This window comes from Trichosurus vulpecula, chromosome 7 (assembly GCF_011100635.1).
Source record: "Trichosurus vulpecula isolate mTriVul1 chromosome 7, mTriVul1.pri, whole genome shotgun sequence".
Classification (NCBI taxonomy): domain Eukaryota; kingdom Metazoa; phylum Chordata; class Mammalia; order Diprotodontia; family Phalangeridae; genus Trichosurus; species Trichosurus vulpecula.
In genome coordinates this window covers 39,357,351-39,382,228 of record NC_050579.1, presented here as the reverse complement: position 1 = coordinate 39,382,228, position 24,878 = coordinate 39,357,351, and the positions used below count along the sequence as shown (strand labels likewise).

Here is a 24,878-nt window from a genome sequence, read left to right as displayed (position 1 = left end):
ATTAGCTAACATGACAAAACAGGAAAATGATAAATGTTGGAGATGTGGGAAAATTGGAACACTAATGCATTGTTGCTGGAGTTGTGAACTGATCCAACCATTCTGGAGAGTAATTTGGAACTCTGCCCAAAAAGCTATAAAACTCTGCACACCCTTTGATCCAGAATTACCACTTCTAGGTCTGTAACCCAAAGAGATCATAAAAATGGGAAAACGATCCATATGTACCAAAATATTTATAGCAGCTCTTTCTGTGATGGCCAAAAATTAGAAATTGAGGAAATGCCCATCAATTGGGGAATGACTGAACAAGCTGTGGTATATGAATGTAATGGAATACTATTGTTCTATAAGAAATGATGAGCAGGTGGACTTCAGAAAAACCTGGAAATTCTTATATGAACTGATGCAGAGTGAAGTTAGCAGAACCAGGAGAACATTGTACACAGTTACAGTCACATTGGGCGATGACCAGCTTTAATAGACTTAGCTCTTCTTAGCAATGCAATGATCTAAGACAACTCCAAAAGACTCATGATGGAAAATGCTATCCATATCCAGAGAAAGAACTTAGGTGACTGAATGCAGATCAAAGCTTACTATTTGCTCTCTTTTTTTGTTGTAGTTGTTTCCTCTAATTCTTCTTTACAACATGACTAATGTGAAAGTATGTTTAATATGAATGTATGTGTAAAGCCTATATCAGATTGCATGCTGTCTTGGGGTAGGGGGAAAGAAGAGGGAGAACACTTGGAATTCAAAATCTTATGGAAGTGAATGTTGAAAACTAAAAATAATTTTTTTAAGTATGCACACTATAATTTGAGGAGAGACCATCACAGCAGCAGGTGTTTCTCCAAGGGGTTACCTCAAGCAATAGAAGTTTGAGCAATCTTGATCATGCTGATAAGAGACCAGCATTGATAAGAGACCACCATGTTGACAAGAGACCACCATAATTACTGGAACTATAACCACTATGGGTCTTACTTTTTTGGACAGTCATTTCCATAGCCAGTTTATAGGTGACCCAACTTACTCTTACAGTAAAAGAATATTAGAGTTATATTGGCCCTATATTGGAAGTCACAGCATCATAGATTCAGGTTGGAAGAGGCTTTTGGAGAGCATCTAATCCAACTCTCTCATTTTACAGATGAGGAAACTGAGGCACAGAGAGGTTAAGTGATGTGCCCAATCATGTTACGTAGGTAACAAGTGTGAGGGGTAGTATATGAAGTCAGGTTCTGTGACTCCAGTATATCACCCAACAAACCAAAAAAAATTAGACCTGAAAATAATGTTGATGACTTTCTAGTCCAGACTTTTCATTTTATAGTAAAAGAAAATGAGACCTGGGGAAATAAAATGTTCCACATGAGGAACAGCTCCACTAACAGCAGGTTAGTGGCAGGACTGAGACTAGAACCCAGGTGTCCTAAGTGGAGGACTGTGGTGTTGGCAACCCAGCACAAAACCTTTCCCTCTACTGACTTTAAATCAGTAGATAGGTACCCTCCCAAGAAGGGAAGTCACCTTCATGAGCATCCATTTTATTTTATGTTTTTGTGTGTGTTTTATTTATTTTTTTCTCTTTTATTTATTTAATATTCTTAGTTTTCAGCATTGATTTTCACAAGAGTTTGAATTATAAATTTTCTCCCCGTTTCTACACTCCCCCCTACTCCAAGATGGCATATATTCTGGTTGCCCCATTCCCCAGTGAGCCCTCCCTTCTGTCACCCCATTCCCCTCCCCATCCTCTTTTCCCTTACTCTCTTGTAGGGCAAGATAGATTTCTATGCCCCATTGCCTGTATATCTTATTTCCTAGTTGCATGCAAAAACTTTTTTTTATTTTTTTTTTGAACAACTGTTTTTAAAACTTTGAGCTCCAAATTCTTTCCCCTCCTCCCTCCACACCCACCCTCCCTAAGAAGGCAAGCAATTCAACACAGGCCACATGCGTATCATTATGTAAAACCCTTCCACAATACTCATGTGGGAGCATCCATTTTATTGAGGGATTTCTACTTGTTCAACACATAAAATGAAAGCAAAACTATCCATCAGCAGGGAACACAAGAGAGTAACATCTGGGAAGAGAGGTTCAGTACATCTGGAGAAATAAGAGCCTTCACAGTTGTGAGTCAATGTGGCTTTGGTTGTGTTGGCACTCAGGATCTTACATGTGGATGCCACAGGTATGATGCTTGTGGGGTGGGGTATCATTTCCAGAAGCCCCACCCACCCACCCAAGTTCTTCCATTAACTGGCTAAAGACTGAAATTCCATGTCAGACTTTCGTTTTTCTTAGTTTAAGGATCTAATCTCTTTTAAAATGAAAATGAGATGTCCTTGGATCATCTGATAGCAATCATTTACACTGTAGCTAAAGTGAGTTTTGGATGCTTTCCCCCCAAACAGGGGGCCCAAACCAAATAAGAGCAATCTAAGCATGTAATTGAGAAGTAATAGAAAGAGGGCAACATCCAATGTAACATTACAGCTTTCCCAGGCCTGACTGGTCTCATCACCCCAAGTTGATCCTACTTATCCCAAGCTTCAGAAAGCCAGAAATAGGTGTCTCTGAAGTGAGGATCTCAGGAACTCAAACCAATATGAGCTTGAAAGGCACTTGGCTCTGTGTATGCCGAAATCCAACCTAGCTCACCAATAGGAATCAGAGTAACTTGGTAGTTTGTATTACATGAATGACTGTAAGGGACCTTCCCTTTCTCCTTCCCTCTCACCCCAGTAAAGGCCTCCCCCAGCCTCAACAATGGACCAGTCTGGAAGTTCCCATCACCTAAAAACATGCTTCCCAACTGGAACACCAAGACACTAAGGCCTTTAGGGGCACTGAAAAAGGCACTATAATTGCCTTTATCTCCCAGAATCAGGTCTTAGTTTTGACAACTCAGCCTAGGGCCAAGACATTAAGGAGACAGATTCCATCTTCCATGCAGTAAATAGTAGAGTTTGGTACGGAACCAGTTCTGTCCCCCAGCCAGTGAGTGGGGAGCTAAGGAAATGCCTTTTATTCTCCTCAAGGGCAGAAAACAGGCTCTAAGCAGACCGGAGAATGTGGACTCCCCCATAAAATGGCAATAAATATTGAGACATTGAGGTCTTCTAGTTTCAGTTCTGAGTCCCCTAAGGCTCAGTGACTGAGAAGTACCCACCCACACCCCTCATACCAGCTGATCCTTTGTCATTTGCCAGACAGATCTCAGCAAAGAAAGGGGCTCCTGAATGTTCCTGAATTGTGTCAATTGCCTTAGAACTGTGTCTCATAAATTTAAAACTGGAAAGGACCTCACAGGCTACCTGATCCAGCCCTTTCCATTTAAAGAGAAAGAAACAGAGGCCCAGGAAGGCTAAGTGACTTACAGGATAATAGATTTTGAGCTGGAAGGTACCTTAGAGGCCATCCAGTCCAATTCCTTTCATATTAGAGAGAAGGCAACTAAGTCCAGAGAGATGGTGTGACTCTGCCCTCTTTGCCTTCACCTAGATTTCTGAGCAGGGACAAGGTCTCCAGAAGTTCAGCTTTAAGATATGTATTCAGGGTGACTGGGGAGAACATATTCCTCTCCTCCTAACGTCTGAGCAGAGCAGGGAAAGATGGGCCATGCCCATGACTGCAAATGGCTTACCTAGCTTGATAAATTGCCTGTTTTCATGGTTTTGAATAAGGGTTTTTAATTGAGCCTATGATTTCATTGATATAGTACTTAGCAGAGTTATTGGCACAGAGTAAGTGCTTAATGAATATTTATTCCTTTCACTGGTATAGGGAACTCCCTGTGAGGAAATTCCCTCTTATTATTTTGGTATTTCTAGTCTTAGAGAGTTGCCGGGGGCACTGAGATGTTGAGTGACTTGCCCAGAGTCACCCTGCCTGCATGTCAGAGGTACGACTTGAACCCAGTTCTTTCTGGCTCCAAAGCCAACTCTCTATCCACTTTTCCATGACTGATTCTCCATTATATGTCCTTGAGACCTCAAGGTCTTCCAGTTTCAGTTCTGAGTCCCCTAAGGCCCATGACTGAGAAGAACTCACCCACACCTCTCCCACCAGCTTATTCTTCTGTTATTCGCCAGACACATCTTTGGACAGAGAGGGAGCCCCCTCCTTTCATATTTCCAGGATTATATGTTATATTAATGTAACTCAGTTAACTAGACCTAGACAAAATCTAATTGTGCAGACCACCAGGCCATTGCCAAGGTATGACAATCCAGATGGTAGCAGCGTATCCAATGTGTAGGCATGGGGCCCAAGAGGAGATGATCACTTCTAGAGTGTTCAACCCCTAAAAGTGAAGGCCAATGTCAGACACTGTAATCTGTACAACACGTTGGCACTGGCCACCAATGGTCATTGTAGCTGAAATGCCAGTAGGTCATACTGCCCTACTCACCTATACACAAATCTTCACTTGAGCAAGCCAACTAATCCTACAGAAAAAAAAAAAGACTGAAGGTTCACCGGAGTGCCGGTGGTCTGCCCCTCGTGGCCAGCCAGCCACAGCTAGATGGCCGACTGCTCTTGTAGAAAGCCCTCAGCACCTGGGAGGCCCCTCTCCGGCTCAGAGGCCAAAGCCGCTTCCCGGAGGACTTCCATGTGCTCCTCGGCTGCTGACAGTGACTGGTCGATCCAATCCAGACCCCCAGTCAGGTGGCAGGCATTTCTGGTCACTAACACCAGGTGACTGACAGACAGAAGGAGGGCAGTTGTCCTGAAAAGAAACCAACAGGATTAGGTTACCCTTCTAAGAGAGGCAAGATCGTTGCTGTTAACATTAGCTAGCATTTATTCTGAGCCTCGAGGTTTACAAAGTGTTTTACATGTGTTGATTTATTGAGTCCTTGGAACTACCCTGGGAAGTAAGTGCTATTATTATCCCCCTTTTTATGGATAAGGAAACTGAGGCAGGCAGAGATCAAGTGACTTGCCCAGGATCACATGATCAGTAAATGTCTGAGGAAGGATTCAAATGTGGACCTTTCTGACTTCAGTTCTGTACTCAACTCTATGGTACCACCTTGCTGCCTCTCTTAACTTATCCACAGAGAGTAAGTGGCAGAGCCTGGGATTTGAACCCAGGTCCTCTGACTCTGAATCCAGCATTGTATCCTGAAGATCCATCCAAAAGTGAAGATGAAGCATCTCTGAAGAGGTCATGATAAGTCAATGGGGAACAAAATTAGGACTTAATGGTTTAAAAATCAATTTATACATGTTACAGAAGGGTACAAGTTGGGTCCATGTTGCATGCCTCGACAATGCTTCTGCTGTAAGTGAAGCCTGGGGAATGCCAGAATGGGGGAAGTGCCTGGGGCTTATAGTGGACAGCCAGGCAGTGAAGTGGTTAGTGTGCCAGGACTGGAGTCAGAAAAACTCATCTTCAAAAAAAAAAAGAAAAACTCATCTTCGTGAGCTCAAATCCAGCCTCAGACACTTACTAGCTGTGTGACCCTGGACAAGTCACTTAACCCTGTTTGCCTCACTTTCCTCATCTGTCAAATGAGCTGGAGAAAGAAATGGCAAACCACTCCAGGATCTCTGCCAAGAAAACCCCAGATGGGATGGGGTCATGAAGAGTCAGACACGACTGAAATGATCGAACAACAACAATGGCGGGTATGGGGAAGGGACAAACATGGGAGAAACAGTTACTACCACCATTTGGTGCTCACCTGGTTAAACTCTAGTCCCAATCCAAAAGGGAAGAGGTGTGGTACCGAGGAATGAGTGCTAAACTTGGAGTTACCAGATCTGAGTTTGACTTACTGCCTGTGTGACCTTGGGCAAGTCAACCTCTGTGGATCTTAGTGTTCCCATCTCTAAAATGAAAAGGTTGCACTTGATGCCCTCTGAGATCCTTTCCAGCTATAATCCTAGGATCATATGCCAAAGATTGTCAGCTGGACAACAGTCAGTCTTTGGTGTCTGTGGAATGGCCAATGAAGTGCAATCGATCAATAAACATTTATTAAGTGCCTGCTATGTGCCAAGCATTGTGCTAAGTCCTGAGCTGACAAAGGATTGGAGTGTATGGGGGTAAGGACATGATCTAGCATGAGCCTATTTTTAGATATTGAAATCTAAAACTAAGACTGGTTCGATTTACCTCCAAGGACCCTAGAATGGGATTATCTCATCTCTAAGACAGAACAAAATGACTGGTTAACCCATAGGAGGTTTGGAATATGCAAGATCTCAAGCTTAATAAATGCTACCCCAAATTCCAAAAGCTAACTTTAGTCCCACAGGACACAGGTAGAGCTGGAATGGCCTTAGGAATGTCCCAAGTTGTCATTCCTGTTGCTGGGACATTGCCTGAAGGAGCTCCCTCATGACTTGTGACTAAGAACAGGACCACTGCAGGGTCTTGCTTTTTCCCGCGGAGAAACCCAGTCAGCTGCTTGGTTACAGGGTAGTTGACTCATTGGCTGACTCACTGCCCAACTGTCTGAATGTCTCTTTCACCTCCCCCCACCTTTGGCAAATGGTCATGATGTGCCTCCTCACCGGGCGTCCAGAAGCTTAGGGTCCAGCGGAGGGTACATTGATCTCACTACATCATCCACTCTGCGAAGAGAAAAACATTTTGTAGACATTCTATTAACTTTGAAGTTCAATCAGCAAGCGTCCATCAAGTACTTGCTATGGGTCAGGCACTGTGCAAAGCATGAGGGCTACAAAGACAAAAACAGCCGCTTACAATCTATTATGGGCGACAACATACACACAGATACATATGTTAGTAAAAAAAATACATACAAAGTCATTTCAGAGGAGGCTCATCTACAAAATGCGGATGATAATAACAGCACCTATGTCCCAAGGTTATTGTGAGGATGAAACGAGATCATATTTATATGAAACACAGTAGAAATGGCTGCTTTTATGATGGCGATCATTCTATCCTTCCCAAGCACCTAGCACATTTCTGAGGCAGAACTCTCCAAAGGGAAGAGCATTGGGTTTGGCAGCAGACAGACTTGGGTTCAAGTCCTGGCACTTGTCTTCACTGTCTGTGTGACCCTGGGCAAGTCACTTCACCCTTATGCTTCACTAGATGATATCTGAGAGCTCTTCCAGCTCTCAATCTATGGTCCCATAGCGTTACCTTGTGCTTCTTTTTCTTTTCAGGGTTAGGAAGGGGAGGAGACCCAGACCCGGGGTTTTAGCAGCAAAAAAAAAAAAAAGGGAGCTCCCAGTGTGGAAACTCCCTTTGCCATTCCACCTATCCGCAAGACCATGCTGTCCCTTACCTCTGATACTTATCTGTGTGACCCTGGGCAAAACAACCTCTCTGAGCCTAGGTTTCTGCATTTAAAAAACAAAAGGGTGTTTCACCCAGGGAAATAAAGGGTGTTGCATCAAAAGAAAAATTTGAACTGAGTCCCCTGACTCTTTCCAATTCATTACCTTTTCCCCTTCTTTCTATTGCTCAATCTCTTACTTTCATATTTTAACTCTTGGGACTCTGTTATTGACATTTACTGAATGGCCTCCAAGGTCCCTTCTGCTATAAATCTGTGTTCCTACGACTTTTGTACAGATTAAGTACTTAATTACATATACAATTTGGAGGAATCTTAGAGATCGCCAACTCCAACTCCCTCATTAGCCACAAGGAGAATCTGAGGTCCAAAGAAATAAGACAACTGACCCTAGGTTATATAAGTGATAAAAAAGCAAAAGCCAGGATTTGAACCCAAGTCTTCTGAATCCAAAGTCAACACTCTTTTCATCATATCACTAATTCAAGACATATCTTTGGGGTTTCTGTTGGAGGCATGCCCACAGGATCAAGGACTACTCCCATAAAGAGAAGTATCTGCAAAGGTTCACTTCAAATACTATGTTAGCGTGCTGGTTTTGCTTTGGGTTGAACTTTGACTTGACCTATTCATGTCCTACTTGGACACCACCACATCGGTATCCAGGCCACCCTGCTCCTCTGCTCTGAAACTGGGCCAACTCTGGATGGCCCAATTCTGCCAAAGAGCTTTGAGTATGAGCCAGTGATCCTTGGATTGTGTGCCTGTCATCCAAAAACCAGCCTGACAGGGTTGAGGGGGAGCTTATTACCAGGAGCTTGTCCAACAGTTGGAAAGAACGCAGCACGGTGAAAAGAGCACCAGATTTGGGGTTCAAATTCTGGTTCCATTATTTGATGGCTACGTAACCTCTGGCTGTGGCCTTCAGTTTCTTTATATGTAAAGTATGAGAAGGTAAAGGCAGATTCAATGGCCTCTATGGCCTCTAATGGCCAACTATAAACCTACAATCCCAGCCCTGCTAATTACTTCCTATATATCCTTGGCAAATAAGAGGGTGGCCTAGATGGCCTCTGAGGCCCCTTCAAGCTCTAAATGCATAAGCCTATGAATCTGAATGGGCCTCAGTTTCCTCAAATGTAAAATGAATTGGAGGGGTGGACTAGACAAGTTTTAAAGTCCTTTCCAGCTCTAAGTCAATTATCTACGAAGTCAGGAGTTTTTTAGCCACAGCAACTCTTAGGCACGGAAGAGCTGCACTCTGTACTAATGGAGAGAAGGTCCCCACCTAATGAAAGCCCAAATCCTAGGAACATCAGATTTGCCTTGAAAGCAAAAGGAAAAGGGGATGGCAGAGAACAAGATGGATAGATGGTGTCATGGTAGCAACGAACATGAGCTTGAATAGACTTCAGGAGATAGAAGAGGACAGAAGGGCCTGACGTGTTATGGTCCATGGAGTTGTGAAGAGTCGGGCAAGATTGAACAAAAAAAGGCTTATCGATCTAGAGCTGGCAGGGACCTTAGAACTCATTTAGTCCCAACACACCCTATTATACATTTGAGGAAACTGAGGTCCCAGGACAGGCTAATTGACTTGCCCAACATCACACAAGTAGTAAACATCAGAGGGGGGAATTTAGACCCGCATCCTCTGACTCAATGGGCACTTCTCTTTTCACAGTACCAGGCTTTGATACAAGTTCAATCCTCATTCAGATCAGTTGATGGTTCTTTGAGTTCAGATGGTAGGTTCAATTTAAAAATAAAATGGGTTCCATAAATGAATGCTGTCCATTCTGACTTTGGGGCATGGTTTTACTCCAGGCGCTGCTCACAGCCATCTCAATGCCTAGTCAGAGAGGAAACAGGAAAGATTTATCGTTCAATTTCCAAGAAGTATTTAAGGAAGAATTCCACTCAAAGGTTTTCCAGGAGCTGTTGAGCTGGTGAGTAAGAAAGCCCTCAAGCCAGCCTGCTGGGACTGTCCTCTGAGAAAACTAGAAGCTAGGTTAGTCAGCCCCTCGCTTTCTCTGTGTGCCTTCAAATCTGACACCGCTCTGCCTGGATCTGACAAAAGATAAACACAGTCCCTGGAGTAAGTGGACAAGAGCAGAAATAAGAAAAGATGAGGAGTGAGGGACTGAGCAACAGGAAGAAGGGGAAAGGAACTGGTGAAGAGGAAAGAGTCAAAGGATGTCAGTTCAAATCCTTGCCCTGATGCTTACAGCCTACATGACCCGGGGCAAGTTACTTTCTTTCTGTGTGCCTCTGTTTCCCCATTTGCAAAATGAAGGAAGTTGGACCAGACAGCCTTCAAAGTCCTTTTCAGCTTTAGCTCTCTGTCGTCTAAGTCTCTTCACTTACCCAGGCCTCAGTTTCCCCATTTGTAAGATGAAGGCAATTGACCTAGATGATCTCTGAGGTCCCTTTCAGCTCTAGAGCAAAAGTATATGAATGGAGGCAGGAAAAGATACATAGAGGACTTTCCATTGTGTCCTCTGCTTTTCTTGAAGGGAGGAGGGGAGATCAAGGAAGCAGCAGCCAACCTCTGAGCTCTCCACTAATCCAACCCCAGCTTTATCCACCACAGATATCCACCAGCATATCATGCATCCTTAGAATTACTCATCTTCATCGGTCAGCTAGCCTAACACTAAATTCCAAGGTGGTGCAATGAATGAAAAGGTGGACGTGGAGTCAGGAAGACCTGAATTCAAATCCTTCCTCAGATACTTACTATGCAGTGCATATGTGCAGTCTGTATGACCCTGCACAAGTCACTTAACCTGTCTGCCCCCTTTCCTCATCTGGAAAATGAGGATATAATAGCAGCTACTTCCCAGGGTTGTTGTGAGGAGAAAAGGAGATAACATTGTGGAGCACTTTGCAAACCCTAAAGCAATATATAGGCGCTATTATCAGCTCCTTTTATGATCCACTAATGCATTGGTACTAAAGAAACTCACCTGGTCTGCTTAAGCAGAGCTGGGGTGGGGGTTGGGATGGTCATCCATCCCTGAGAAGAAGCATCCCTAAGAACTAAATTAGCAGCATCTAAATTGCAGAAAACTGAGTTTCTAGGGCCAGGGGTGAAAGGACAAAGATGGGGTTGGAGTAAATCAACTATTACTTCCCTTCTAGCTTGGAATCCCATGGTTGACTTTGTCTGCACCTTGGAGTAATGGTGCAGGGTACATCTAGACAGGCATAGGTGGAAGACTTATACCCAGGGGTGGGGGACCTGTGGCCTCAAGGCCACATGTGGCCAAACCAAAGCTTGGATTCAGTCAAAGGGCCACACTTGAGGACCTAGAGGGTCACATGTGGCCTCAAGGTCGCAGGTTCCCCATCCCTGCTCATATCCATGAGCTATGGATGACACCAAAAGAGAAGGTAGAAGTATCTTTGGCTCATCTCCACTTCTTCCCTTCCCTCCTTAGAGTCACCAAGTCCTTACTTGGCATCTCTATGGTCATCTCCCCTGCCAAGCTCCTCCAAGACAGTCAGGCTAATTCTCTTATATTCCTCCCACAGGACTAAGTACCATAGTCTCAGACAATGTTGCTGACTGCTTGGAAACGTGGTCATCTTGCATTAGTCAGTCTTCCTGACACCAAATTCAACAGTCTCTCAACTTTATTATCCAACCTCTCAAGTGCAAGAAGATTAAATGAATTTCTGGAGCTCATACAGAGTGCTGAAATACAGAATTCTGCATCTTTTCCAGGAGCTGGGGGGTGGTTTCCCTACCACTGGGAAAGTAGAAAGCAGAGAGGCCAGAAGCCTTAAAGGATAGAGAGATGGTCTCAGAGACAGAAAAATTTGAATTGGAGTCACCCCATGACACATCCTAGTTATGTGAGCCTGGGTAGATGACTTAACTTCTCAGTGCCCAGGCAACTTTGTAAGATCCAATCAATCCATCAATCGATCAAGAAGCATTTATCAAGTACCTGCTATGTGCCAGGCACTGTGCTAAGTGCTAGGGATACAAAAAGAAGCAAAAAGTCCCTGACCTCAATGAGCTTACAATTTAATGGGAGAGACAACACACAAACCAATGTATATAAAATATACACAGAGCCAACTACAGACAGGACAAATAGGAAATAATTAACATAACTACAAAGGACCCATGAAGGAAGACACTACCCACCTCTAGAGGAAGAGCTGATATATAGAACTATGTATTGTATAGTTTCACATGTGTATGTATCTGTGTCAAATGTCAACCATCTCCAGTGCAGAATTGGAAGAAAGGGAAAGAAACAGCTTGGAAATCAAATGTAACCAAAAATGTATATTTAATTTTTTTTAAAAAGAACATCCTGATATATACTCAAAAAAAAATAATGAACAGATATAAGGCATTAGGATTAAGAGGGGTTGGGAAGGCTTCCTGTAGGAGGTAAGATTTAAGTTGGGAGTTAAAGGAAGCCAGGGAGGTCAGTAGTTATCAGAGGAGGGAGAGCATTCCAGGCATGGGGGAGGGGCAGAGAGAATGCCCAGAGCTAAGAGATGGAGGGTCCTCTTCATGGAACAGCCAGGAGGCCAGAGTCCCTGGATCGAACAATACATTTTGGGGAGTAAGGTGTAAAAAGATTGGAAAGGTAGAAGGGGGATAAGTTATAAGAGGCAGAGATTATAAGTAGCAAAGCAGTTTTTGGTCTGCATTGGAGGCTTCTCACTGGAACTTCCAAGCAGAACAGGATTATTTCATGGCTCAAGCACATCACAAGGTGACCACTAGGTGGCAGTGCCACCACAGACTTACAGACCATGGAAGAAGCTAGTTTCATTTTTCATCAAAAAATCAGGGGCAAATCAGTGGCATTGTTGGTAAATGAGATAAATTGGCACCTAGCATATGCAATTCCTGTTGCATTGGAACTATACTCCTCCTTCCCCACCCCAACTGAGGCGATGGACAACAGAGAGTTGACACAGTATTGTGGGAAATTGTAAGAGAATCTTGTTCAAATTCCATCTCTGCCATTTGACAGACCTTGGATAGATCATTTAGCCTCAGTTTGCTCAACTGAAAAATGAAAGGGTTAGACTAGATGACCTTCCAGCTCTAGTTCTATGGTGCTTAAAGCAGGGAGCAGAGATCACAGATTCAGAGCTGGAAGAGAACCCAGGAGTGATTCAATTGAATTCCCTCACTGGACTTGGTGAGGAAACTGAGATCCAGGGAGGTCAAGTCACCCTGTAGGTTGACAAATGTAGAGCTAGAGAAGATGTCTCCCATATTGGTATCTGGTGTTAGACACTGTTCTATCCATTCGTTTTCATCTCCTTGAAAGCCAGAGGCAGAGAAGAACAAGGGGAACCCAATATGGGATATATCAGGGAGGAAAGGGGAGGAAGAAGTGCAAAATCACCTGGGATCATGGAGTTTAGATGTGGAAGAGACCTTGAAGAACCTCTAGTCCAGGAGAGCTTGATCTTTTTGTGATGGACTCTTGGAACCTTTACATCCCTTCTTGAAATAATGGGTAGGGGTTTTTAAAAATTCATTATTAAAGAAAATGCTAATTTTTAGTTAGTGGTTTGTAAAAATAGAGATGTAATTTTTTTCCTATTCAAGTTCAAGGATCCTCTAAAATTTATCCATGGATCCCCTGAAGGTCTGTGGACCTCAAAATTTTAACCTGATCTAATCCAGTTCCTTCCCACCCAATGACTCCCATTACACAAAGGATGAAACTGGGAATCAGAGAGGGTCCAGACCATGGTCATACAAAGAGTAAAAGAGGGACACTCTCAAACTCAATTTCCTCATCTGTATAATGGGGATAATAGGACCTATATAGCTCAGGGCTTCTGTGGATATCAGATGAGATCATGTATGTAACACAAGCTATTCTACCTTTTGGAGCCTCACAACAACCCTGTGAGATGCCTACTATAAGTATTACTGCCTCTTTATAGAAATGAGAAAGCTGAGGCTCAGAAAGGTTGATGACTTGTCTTTGGTCACATAGCTACTAAGAAGGAAAGGCAGAATTAGAATTTATGTCTTCCTGAATCCCAGTCCATTGTTCTACTCATTCCAGCACAACATTCATTGGAAAAGTTTTAATCACAGATTGTGAATCACAGATCTGTGAATCAGCCACAACAGCGGCAGAGTTTTTCCCCCTGAAACTACCTGTAAGGCATTGGAAAATATTTAGGAAAAATCAACGAATTTAGCCAAAGATGGATCTCATAAAGAGAGATCTACTCTTTTGGGGGGGGGGGGTGCAAAATCTTAAAATCATATCACACAGTGTTTTAAGGCTTGCAAAGCACATTTCTCATAACATTCCGATGATATAACCAGTCCAAGTGTTTTTAATTCCATTTTAGAGAAGTTAAGTAACCTACCAATGTCACACAGCTAATATATGGTGTCAGAATTAGCATTATTATCATTTAATATTATATGTGCGAAATATATACACATGTATATGTCATATACATGTGTATATCAACCTGTATATAAACCACCTATATACGGTATATGTCATATATATGTGCATATTGTACATTATACTATATAATACAGGTATAATATTGTATATAGTATATATCATATGTAATATCATAATATGTTATATAATAGATGATGGTATGTTTAATATATATAATGTGTAATGATATATTGTATATAATAAATAATTAAAATAATAACGAACATTTCTATAGCCCTTAAAGATTTGCAAAACACCCCACAAATATTATCTTGTTTGATTCCCTACAACAACCTTAGAGGTGTGTGCTATTATTATCCTGTTTTATAGATGAGGAACTTGCTGACTCCAAAGTTCAGGGCTCTATCTACTGCATGGCCTTACTGCCACTGAAGCAAGACTTGAACTGGGTCTCCAGACTCTTGCTACCATACCATGGGGTACATTCATACGGGCAACATAAAGGATTATGGATGATCTATTGTTGTTATTGATCTTTATTTGGGGGGATGGGGGAGAGGAACAAGGGTATCATCCTTGCCAATATACCTATCCATTAGTGTGAATAACTGAGTTGGATGTATCCCTCTCCCCATCCCCTTCCACCCCCAGACTCTCCCTTCCACACAGGACACACACACACACACACACACACTCTCACATACACACACACAGTCATACTCACACACACATACATACCCTCACACACACACAAACACACACAGTCTCTCTCACATACACATATACACTCTCACATACACATATACACACACACTCTCTTACACACACACACACACACACACACACACACACACACCCCAAGACCTGGCCAGTTTCTTACTTACCTAGGACTGATCCTCTTGGCCACTACAATGATGTCACTGACACTAGCAGAAGTCTTCATCTTTGCCCCTGAGCCCATCGTCATGGCAACAAGTTTTTCTGTCAGAGTATGGCAGATCTGATGGAGAGTGAAGGCAGGTGGTTACGAAACGAAAATGGTCTGCCCATCTCAAGGCTCTCTATTTTTCTTTGGGGGAGCAAATCCAGACCCAGGCTAGCTCTCTAACCCCTAGCTAGGTTTCCTGGCTTATTATCTGTTCCCCAGACTTGCCATGCATGATGCTGGAGTCAGCACATTACTGGGGAATGGTAAGAAGCAAATGCAAAGCGAGACGGGGGTGGGGTTGGGAATCAGAGATCAGAGTTGGAATTTTGGATCAAAGAACTCTAATCTGGAATAAAAAAGCACTAAAAGGATCATATGATTGAGTTTCCCCTTAGAGCTTAGCAGAAAAGTCCTCACCCTCACCTTTCCTCCATAGTTTTGCCTTCAGCAAAAGCTTCCCTAACCCTCACCCCCACCTTATATTCCCTCAAGACCCCAGCATAAATACTCTATTGCCTAATCAACAAGGCCCAAGAGCCCAGTCCATGCCCAAACCCCACTCCCCCCACCCCATCCCAGAGCTAGGGAGTTGAAAGGGATTGGCAAAAAACTTAAATCTATCGGTAGAAAAAAAAATCTTCTAATCTAATGCCCTCATTTTACAGATGAGAAAACTGAGGTCCAGGGAGGTTAATTGATATATCCAAGGTCACATAGGCAGTTGTTGGCAGAGCAGGGATCATAGATTTAGAGTTGGAAGAGTCTTCAGAGGCCATCTAGTCCAACCCCTTCTTTTTATAAGTGAGGAAACTGAGGTCTAGAGGAGTAAAGTGACTTGCCCAAGGTCACACAGGTGATCATTGCCAGAGGTGGGATTTAAACCCAGGTCTGCTATATCCAGAGTCACTCTGCCATGCTATATCTCGGAGGTTTGGAAGGAAGCAGATCATTTTTCTTTATAAGGGCAAATGGATGGCACAAAACACCACGGAGGGGAGGAGATAGACCTGGGATCATTTTTATCAATTCCAGTCAAATTCAGCTCATTCCATGCAGAACCATTCCCCACCCTCCACCCCCAAGTACTAAATGTATCCTCTGAGAGAGACTGACAAAGTAAGGTCCTGCCCCAGGCTACATCCCATGGATGGCATGCGGTCATTATGGTCAGGATCTGCTAATGAGAAATGATTACCTTCAGAATAGCAATGCAATGAGAAACGAGACCCCTGGAGAAAAAAGAGCTTGTCAGTGACTGAGAGAGAAGCCATCCTTCCTCCTCCCTCCCTCCAGGCATCCCTGCCTCCTCTGCCTCTGCCCCATGGATGGGCTCTCCAGCCAGATTTCCCTTTTCAGCAATTTGCTGCTGTCGTTTAGTCATTTTTAGTTGTGTCTGACTCTCTGTGAACCCATTTAGAGCTTTCTTTTTTTTATTATTTGGTTTTTTTTGCAGGGGGGGAAGACAAGGCAATTGGGGTTAAGTGACTTGCCCACATTTAAAGTTTTCTTGGCAAAGATATTGAAGAAGTTTGTCATTTCCTTCTCCAGCTCATTTTACAGATGAGGAAACTGAGGCAAATGACTTGCCCAGGGTCACACAGCTAGTAAGTGGCTGAAGTCAAATTTGAACTCAGGAAGAAGAGTCTTTCTGAATCTTGACCTGGCACTCTGTGCACCATGGCGTCACCTAGCAGCCCTTATCAGCAATAACCCCAAGTAATCAAAATGGATTAAGGTCATTGACCCAGGCCAAGTGATCCTATCTTTGGAAGCTCCTCCCAGCCTCCCCATCATAACACCTCCCAGAAATCCAGGCTCTCTCCTCTGAGCTCATGAAGTCTCTTCTCTTTTATCATCATCATCATCATCACTAATGTCTATATCGTGCTCTCTATGTGCCAGGGACTGTGCTAAGGACTTCAGAATTATCTCATTTGAGCCTCCCAACAACCCTGAGGGGTTAGTGCTATTGTTGTCCCCATTTTCAGATCAGGAAACTGAGGCCAACAGAGGTTAAATGACTTGCCCAAGGTCACACAGCTAGTGAGTGTCAGATGGGACTGGAACCCAGGTCCTCTGACTCCAGAGCCAGTACTCTCTGCTGCTGTTTCTCACCAATAATAATGAGTATCATTTCTATAGTACTTTGAGGTTTATGGAGTATTTGCCATACAACTCTATGAAGTAGGTAGTACATACATTATCACTTTCATTTGCAGTGGGGTGGGGAGGGGTGGGGATATTAAAAAAGGAAAGTGAGGCTCAGTTAGTTTAAGTGCCTTGCCTAGGAGCGCATAACTAGAACTTGCTAAAGCCTGGATTCGAATGCGGATCCCCTGATTCCAAGTCCTATGACAAAGTGATGGGGTGCTAGTCAGAAAGTGGAGCTCCCTGGTAGATGAAAAGTTTATAGGATTTGGATTTGGGTGTTACCATTGAAAACATCTAATCTAATCCACAAATGGAGAGGCAGAAACCCAGAGTTGCAGGAGCCCATTCCAAAGGGCAGGGGTGTTAACCTTTGGAGAACTTAATGGGAAAAGCTGCCTTACGAAGCATCCTCAATCCAATCTTCATTCTCCAGAATGGCCTCAATGTGGGGGTTGGTGATGACAACGTCGTCCAGTTCTAACTCAGAAGGTTCTGATTGGGTCTCCATAGCACCGATTAGGTCCACAATTGGTCTGCAAGGAAAGAACACAGTTAAATGGCTTATGGAGAGTTCATGTTGACCACCTGCCAGAGAGGGAACAACTCATCCAAAGGATGAAGGAAACAGGTGAGGAGCACAGAAAAAGAAGGCCTTAGTCCTAGATCTGATTACCCCACGGTGTATAGGAATCAGGACAGGCTTCTCACTTTGGATGGATGTAGCCTTCTAGGTCCTTGGGTGTGGTCTTTTGACTGAGCTCAAACTTCACAGAACAAATCCTTTTATTAAGGGGATTTGTTCTGTGAAGTTTAGATTCAGTCAAAAAGCAGCACTTGAGGACCTAGAGAACCACATGTGGCCTCAAGACTGCAGGTTCCCCACCCCTGTTTGTTTATAAATTAGAGGGGGCAGCTAGATGGTACCATACATAGAGCACTGGTCTTGGAGTCAAGAAGTGTCATCTTCCTGAGTTCAATTCTGGCCTCAGACACCTACTAGCTTTGTTTGCCTCAGTTTCCTCATCTATAAAATGAACTGGAGAAGGAAACATGTATCATATCCTTGCCAAGAAAACCCCAAATGGGGTTATGAAGACATGACTGAATTATAAGTTAGGAACCTATAATAGTACAAGAGGCTGGAAGAATGAGGATTGGCAGGTATATGCTGATAAATGTTTAACAACTGGCTCTCCAGAAAAAATGGATACATGACACATTTTTAAATTGAATCTGCATTATTAATATTTTCCATCACTTTCTTAAGTCTAAACATCTAAAAACAATAAATCAAATCCAGATTTATTTAATCACCTTGACTGACTTCCAAGGTGTAAATTCTCACACTGAAATTGTAACAATACACTCAAGAACACCCCTAGGAACTGGTCCCATGAATGGAACTTAGAACTGAGAGAACAGGAACCATTGTAACTGGGAAATCTTCACAAATGAAGATAAAGCATCACTGATTTGATCATAAAGTCAGTTAACATAGGCTTTTTCATGAGCTCTTTATTTGTGTAAAGCAGGATATTAGGAATTTGCTCCCCTGAGCAACACTTGCTTCAAATGGTCCATTAACCAAGGTTCCAACATGGATTCTTGTCTAACAAAGATTTCTGTTGTAGTGTGTTTTGTTTCAATAGGGTCTGGTATCTCTGAGGACTTTGCTTGACAACCTTCCCGCAGCCCAACCCACTGCTACCTTCCCTTCTCCATGAGTTTGGACAAGAACTGAGTACACTTTGGTTTTTGATCACGTATGAAAACCTTGGATTGCTAAAGGAAAAAAAAGCATAATATCCTAGATCTGGAACTGCAAGGAACCTCAGAGGCCACCTATTTCAGCCACTTCATTTTACAGATGAAGAAACTGAGGCCCAGAGAATGAATAAGATCATAGATAAAGACCTAGAAGAAATCTCAGAGGCCATCTAGCCTAATTTACAGATAAGGAAACTGAGACTCGGTGGGGTTATATGACTTGCCCAGAGTCACACAGATAGTAAATTATCAGAGGTGTGATTTGAATCCAGGTCCTCTGATTCTCAGGGTATATCCTTAATCAGTGTAGATTGTCATCATGAATCCTATCCCAGAAAACCCACTTTCATAACACTTTCAAACATGCAACTCTGGGCTGAATAAATCCACCATGTTTCTTGAGTGTATATTTCTTCTTCTAGGAGCCAAGAAGTAGCCTAATTTGTGTGACCTTGAGCCATTCACTAAATGTCTGAGACTCAGTTTCCTCATCTGTAAAATGGCAAGGTTGAACTAGCTTCTGCATTTCTGATCTTTCTCCCTTCCTTTCAGGGCACTCACTTGGAGTCATAGTGCTGGAGTAGGTCTCGAGGCCGACAGTAGCGTTGTCTGCAAACCACAACCAAGGCCACAAATGAGGCCAAAAAAATGGTGGCCAGCACACCAATGGCGACGATCACAACAGTTTCCATGATTGCAAGTTGCACGTCCTAGACCCAGTTACATCCCAGGATTCCCCTAAAACATGTTAGGTCTCTGAAATCAAATAACAGCAAATGAAAAGTCAGAGCACAAATACTAAATCTAAGGGTAAGTGAAAACTAGTATTATACAAAGTATATGCTTATTGACTATGAAATGGCTAAGGAAATGGTGATATAGGAGACAGCTTTGTGGTGCTGGGCCTGGAGTCAGGAAGACTTAAGTTTAAAACAAACTTCACATACTTACTAGCTATGTGACTCTGGACAAGTCACTTAATCTCTCTGTGCCTTGGTTTCCTCACCTACAAAAAGTGGATAATAATAGTACCTACCTTCCAGGGTTGCTGTGAGAATCAAATGAGATGATGAATGTGAAATGCTTTGCAACTCTAATAAATATTAAATTGTTATTTAATTGTTACTTGTTAGTACTTGTTATTTTTTTAAACTTTTTTAAAAAATTAATTTATGGAATAAAACAAGCATTTCCATGACATAGCAGAGTAAAAAGAAAGATGATTGCACGTGAAACTGCAAGTCTACTATGTACAACTTGCTATTCCTTTTAATATGATAAAGTTATCATGTAAATTTCTTTTTTTTCTTCCCTCCCCCTCACCCTAGAGATAGCTACCATTAGATGCAAATAGATATTTATATGTAAAATTATTCTATACAGACTTCTATTTATCAGTTCTTTCTCTGGGGTACTAGGATTCATAAGAAGTGATGGAAATGAAAACTTCAGAGAAGCATAGGGAGACCTGTATAAACTTATAGAGTAAAAGAAAGAGTAACCAGGGAAATAATATAGACAATGATTAAAATAACATGAACCAAAAGAACAAAAAAACCTGAAACTTAGCATTGTGTAATTACAACTGCTGAGCTTGGTCCTCAGAGAAGGGTTGAACTTCTCTCCCTTCCATACAGAAGTAGGAGACCTTCGATGCGTACACCATACTATCAGAGACAGCCACACAGTTTGGGGTTAGTTTTGCTGAAATGCTTTTTTTTTACCTTTTTCTTTTTTAATATGTTACAAGGTATGGCAGGAAGGTAAAGGGAGGAGGGAGTAGAGAACAGCTACATTCTTAAATAGGAGGATATAAGAAGAGAAGGTAATAAAATAAGATTTTTTAACAAGTTTTTAATGAAAGTTACAATGTATCTGGGCTTCAGCAAAGAATGTGATGGCCAAATCATATTTCCCCGAACTTAGGACCATAGGAGATACCATGTATTTCCACCCATCCCCTTCCGGTCTGGGTTCAGTTCCATCGAATTAAAGATCTCTTTAAAAAAAAAACCCTAGAGCCTGGGAAAGCAGGGTGTTTACTATAGGTCAGGGTCAAAATCTGGCTTATTTCTTCTCTAACAAGTGTTCTTTCCCCCCCACCTTGAACTAGGTTGACTTGTCAAGCTTCTAATGGAAACTTTGTAGCAACACTTCTCACTTCTGAATGAACACATGCGAAAAGATGCCTGTTACCAAAAGCTGAAAGTAACAACACCAAGAGCTTAAATTGACAACACCAAGAGCTTAAATTGACAACACCAAGAGCTGAAAGTGACAACACCAAGAGCTGAAATGGACAACTGCATTGTCAGGTTCCACTGTGGTACCTGCTTCCCCAAATCTAACCTCCTTCTACTATCTAGTGCAGGGGAAAGACTTAAAAAGCACACAAAGTGGTAAAAATTTCTGCTTTCAATGCTGGTGTCATGGAAGTCACTGGAGTTGGAGTCTTAGAACCTGGGTTCACGTTTTTTAGTTGTCGGTTACTCTATTTGCCTGAACAAGTCACTTCACCACTGGGCCTCGGTTTCCCTTTCTGTAAAATAGGAGGATTGAACTAACTAGATGACCTCTGAGGTGCCTTCCAGTCTTAGAGCTATGAGTGTGAATCAGTAAGTCAAAAGGTTTGGTTAGTCTTACAATGCTTGTAACACAAGACAGACTAAGCCGGTATAGTACGAAAAATATTAACTCTGAAATCGGAGGACCTGGGTGCAAATCCCCTCTGGTTCTTACTATCTGTGTGACCTTGGACAAGGCACAATCTTGCTGGGCCTCAGTTTTCTCATCTGCAAATTAGGACTAGATGGTCTTTAAGGTCTGTCCTTTCAAGTGATCTATGAGCCTTTACAAACACAAGGTTTCCCAGAGGGCCCTCTCCTATGCTCCACTGATACCCAAGGAATATTAAAAAAGCCCAGTTTTTATGGCATTTCTGCAAAGGATCTGTAGAAGCAGAATTGCATAAGACTAATATATACCAAGGGGAGCTAGGTGGAGCAATGAAAAGAGTGCCAGGACTGGAGTCAGGAAAGACTCATCTTCCTGAGTTCAAATCTGGCCTCAGACACTTGGCAGTTGTGTGACCCTAGGCAAGTCACTTCACTTTGTTTGCTTCAGTTTTCTCATCTGTCCAATTAGCTAAGAAAGAAATGTCCAACCACTCCAGTATCTTTGCCAAGAAAACCCCAAATGGGGTGACAAAGAGTCAGACACAACTGAAAAAATGACTGAACAGAAACAATACATACTAAACAATTAGTCCACATGGCAGGCAAAAAATCAAACAGAAAACATGACTGACTCCTTCGACTAACCCTTGTGTGGCATAGTCTTGAGGACATTTATCCTTCTGGTCACCACCCTCCAGGATATTGATGTCCTTCCTAAAAATGGAGTGTCTAGAACTTGGATATTGAGTAGTAAACAATATTCCAGGTGTGTTCTGACCACGATGAAGTACTCACACCCTGCATCCTAACACACCTTCCATCTCTGACATTCTGTGTTCTAACGTTTTTCCAGCTTTGCCATTCCATGTTCTAATGTCCTTTGCAGTTCTAAGACTATGTTCTAATATCCCTTCAAGTTCTGATGTTCTCTGTTTCCAGGTCGCCTCCAGCTCTGCCCTCTCTGCTCCAACATTGCTTCCAGGTCTGATATCCTCTGGTCTAAGGTGTCTTCTCACATTCTGTCTTCTATGATCTCTCCCATTATTAACATCTTATGTTCTCAGGCAGCTAGACAGTGCAGTGGATAGATCCACAAGTCTGAAGTCCAAAAGACCCAAGTTCAAATCCAGCCTCAGACACTTACTAGCTATTTGACTCTTGCCAAGTCGCTTAACTTCTGTCTACCTCAGTCCTCAGCTATAAAATGGGACCAGTAATAGCACCTACCTTCCAGGTTGTTGTAAGGATCAAATGAGATATTTGTGCATGGCACATAGTGGGTGCTTAATAAATGTTTGTTCCCTTCCCCACTTCTTCCAGTTCTAGCATTCTGTGTTCTATGGTCCTTTCCATCTCTGACATTCTTTGTTCTAAGGTCTCTTCCAGTTCTGACACTATGTTTTAAGGTTTCTTCCAGTTCTAATATTCTGTGTTCTATGGTCTCTTTCATTTTTAACATTCTATATTTGTAAGAATTATTGCAGTTTTAACATTCTGTGTTCTGAGATCTCTTCTAATTCTGATGTATATTCTATGGTTCCTTCCAACTCTAACATTTTATACTTGTATGATTCTTGGTGATTACAGGATCCACATGGAAAGCGGGAAAAGAGAAGAAAATGTGAGAAGGCAGAAGAAAGTAGAAGAAAAGAAAGAAGAAAGAAAGGAAGAGAAAGGGGATGAAATCCACACTGTTGGGAATACCTTCAAGAGGCCTTGGATAGCCCTAAGTGGCTGGTCTTTCGTTGATGCTGCTTGATACCCTGAGAGTAGGGGACAAAGGCAAAACTTACAGACATGTTTCTCCATGCCAAACGAACATACATTTGTCCATGAGCAAAAGCAAAACACCAAACCAGATGCTGAGGAGACACAGGAGAAAGGGGGGCAACAGACATTGCTTCAAGCCAGGAATTCAAACTCAATCTCTTGGTCTTGAGAGGAATAAAATTTCATCCTTCCCTAGTGCATTTTCATTCTTAGTTTGTTTCTCTGTGCAAGCCACTCCCCTGCCTGGGTCTGTTTGTTCCTCTATAAATCAAAGAGTTTCTACCAATAATAGCTAACATTAATATAACACTTTAAGGTTTACAAAGCATTTCATTGATGTTATCTCATCTGAGCCTCACAACAATCCTGTGAGGTAGGTGTTACTATTATCTTCACTTTACAGGTCAGGAAATGAAGGCACAAATTGGTTAAGTGATTTGCTTAGGGTCATAGTGCCTGAGGTAAATTTCAAACTCGTGTCTTTCTGGCTCCAGTTGGGTCCAAGTGCTCTATCCCCTTATGCCTCCTGATTTAAAGGCCTTTCTAGCTCCCGTGAGTCACTGAAAGCGACCCATAGCTGTACTCAACTTTCTGTGCTCTACTCTGGGTAGGCCAGATGCTAACAATTCCCACCCCACCCCCCATACTTCAGCTAAATCTGTCAATCTCTAGCACCCAGGGAAGTAAGTTATAGGCCACAGCCTTATCCTGGTGGGGGAGGAGGGTTCCTCATGGCACAGAAGAGTAGAAGAGAAAGAGCGGACCAAATGGCCATTGCAATCTCTCTCTCTCTCTCTCTCTCTCTCTCTCTCTCTCTCTCTCTCTCTCTCTCTCTCTCTCTCTCCCTCTCCCCCCCCTCCCCTTTGGAATTTATTTTTTAAAGCAAATATAAAATATCCCTGGGCTTCTGTCTTCCTTTCCAGGGCACATATAAGACTCAGGGGGCCTCAGGAAGAATGGGAGAAGTGGGTAGCAGTAGAGTGCCCAGATCATTATAGACACCACAGCCTGGAATGTCTAGCACCTAAATCAAATTACAGCCAAGGGGCCTCTACCCAGAAACCCCCACCCATTCCCTGGCCTCCCCAGGGAAGTTTCTAGCTTAATGCAGAACTTTCTTTCCCAGATTGGTTCTTTAAGAGCCGTTGTGGGATCGGAATGTGAGTTATTCAGATGGTGCCTGGCATGGAACGGTCGGAGCAATCCAGCCAACCGGCCAACCTTCCCCTCCCCCCCAAGGAAACTGGAGGAGGAGCCCTCCCTAGTCTTCACTACCAGCAGCCCCAGCCAGAGCCTCACACAAAAGGTGCTCGCCTCTGCAAAGTTCCCTGAACAAGTCCCTTTCATCAAAATCCATGGTGAGAGAGGAAAAGTTGAGGTGACCCTCTCCAGCCAGGGGATGGGACAGACATAGATGAGGTGAGCCTTACCCCAATCCTGCAGGCTCCCGGACACATTCCTGGCTCTTGTGTTTAGAGAGTAAAAGTGAACAGGCTCCAAACTGACGCCAGACTGATTAGAAAAGTCGGCTGTGAGCTTTGCTCCCCGCAGCAGCTCCCCAAGAGAGCAGGGCATGCTGGGAAGTAAGCTTGGTTGACAGAAGGAATCATGATAAATTCCCAAGACTAAAGCAAAACTCCTGGGGATGAAGTTGGAGGCCCATGAAGGGGGTTAGTAAAGACTTCATAGGATCATAGATTTGGAGTTGGAAGGGATCTTGGAAGCCGTCACTTCCAACCCCCAGGACACTGAGGCACAAAGAGGGACTTGCCCAGGGACACACAGCTAATGTCTGAGATATGGTATGAACCAAGGCCCTTCTGATCCTAAGTTTCACACCTTCTCCACTAAACCCTGGGCAGAGGAT

The 24,878-nt window shown here is 43.0% G+C and overlaps 1 protein-coding gene across 1 annotated transcript; it reads right to left on the bottom strand.

Annotated features, from left to right (window-relative positions):
- Positions 1-1,996: 1,996 nt before the first annotated feature.
- On the bottom strand, positions 1,997-24,590 carry TMEM98 (transmembrane protein 98). The gene is made up of 7 exons (XM_036769350.1): positions 24,442-24,590; positions 19,128-19,322; positions 17,201-17,332; positions 15,844-15,877; positions 14,605-14,720; positions 6,541-6,600; positions 1,997-4,744 (listed from the first exon to the last, which is right to left on the bottom strand). The coding sequence occupies exons 2-7, from the start codon at positions 19,256-19,258 to the stop codon at positions 4,537-4,539; spliced, it is 681 nt and encodes a 226-aa protein (XP_036625245.1). The 5' UTR covers positions 19,259-19,322; positions 24,442-24,590; the 3' UTR covers positions 1,997-4,536.
- Between the last annotated feature and the right edge of the window lie 288 nt (positions 24,591-24,878).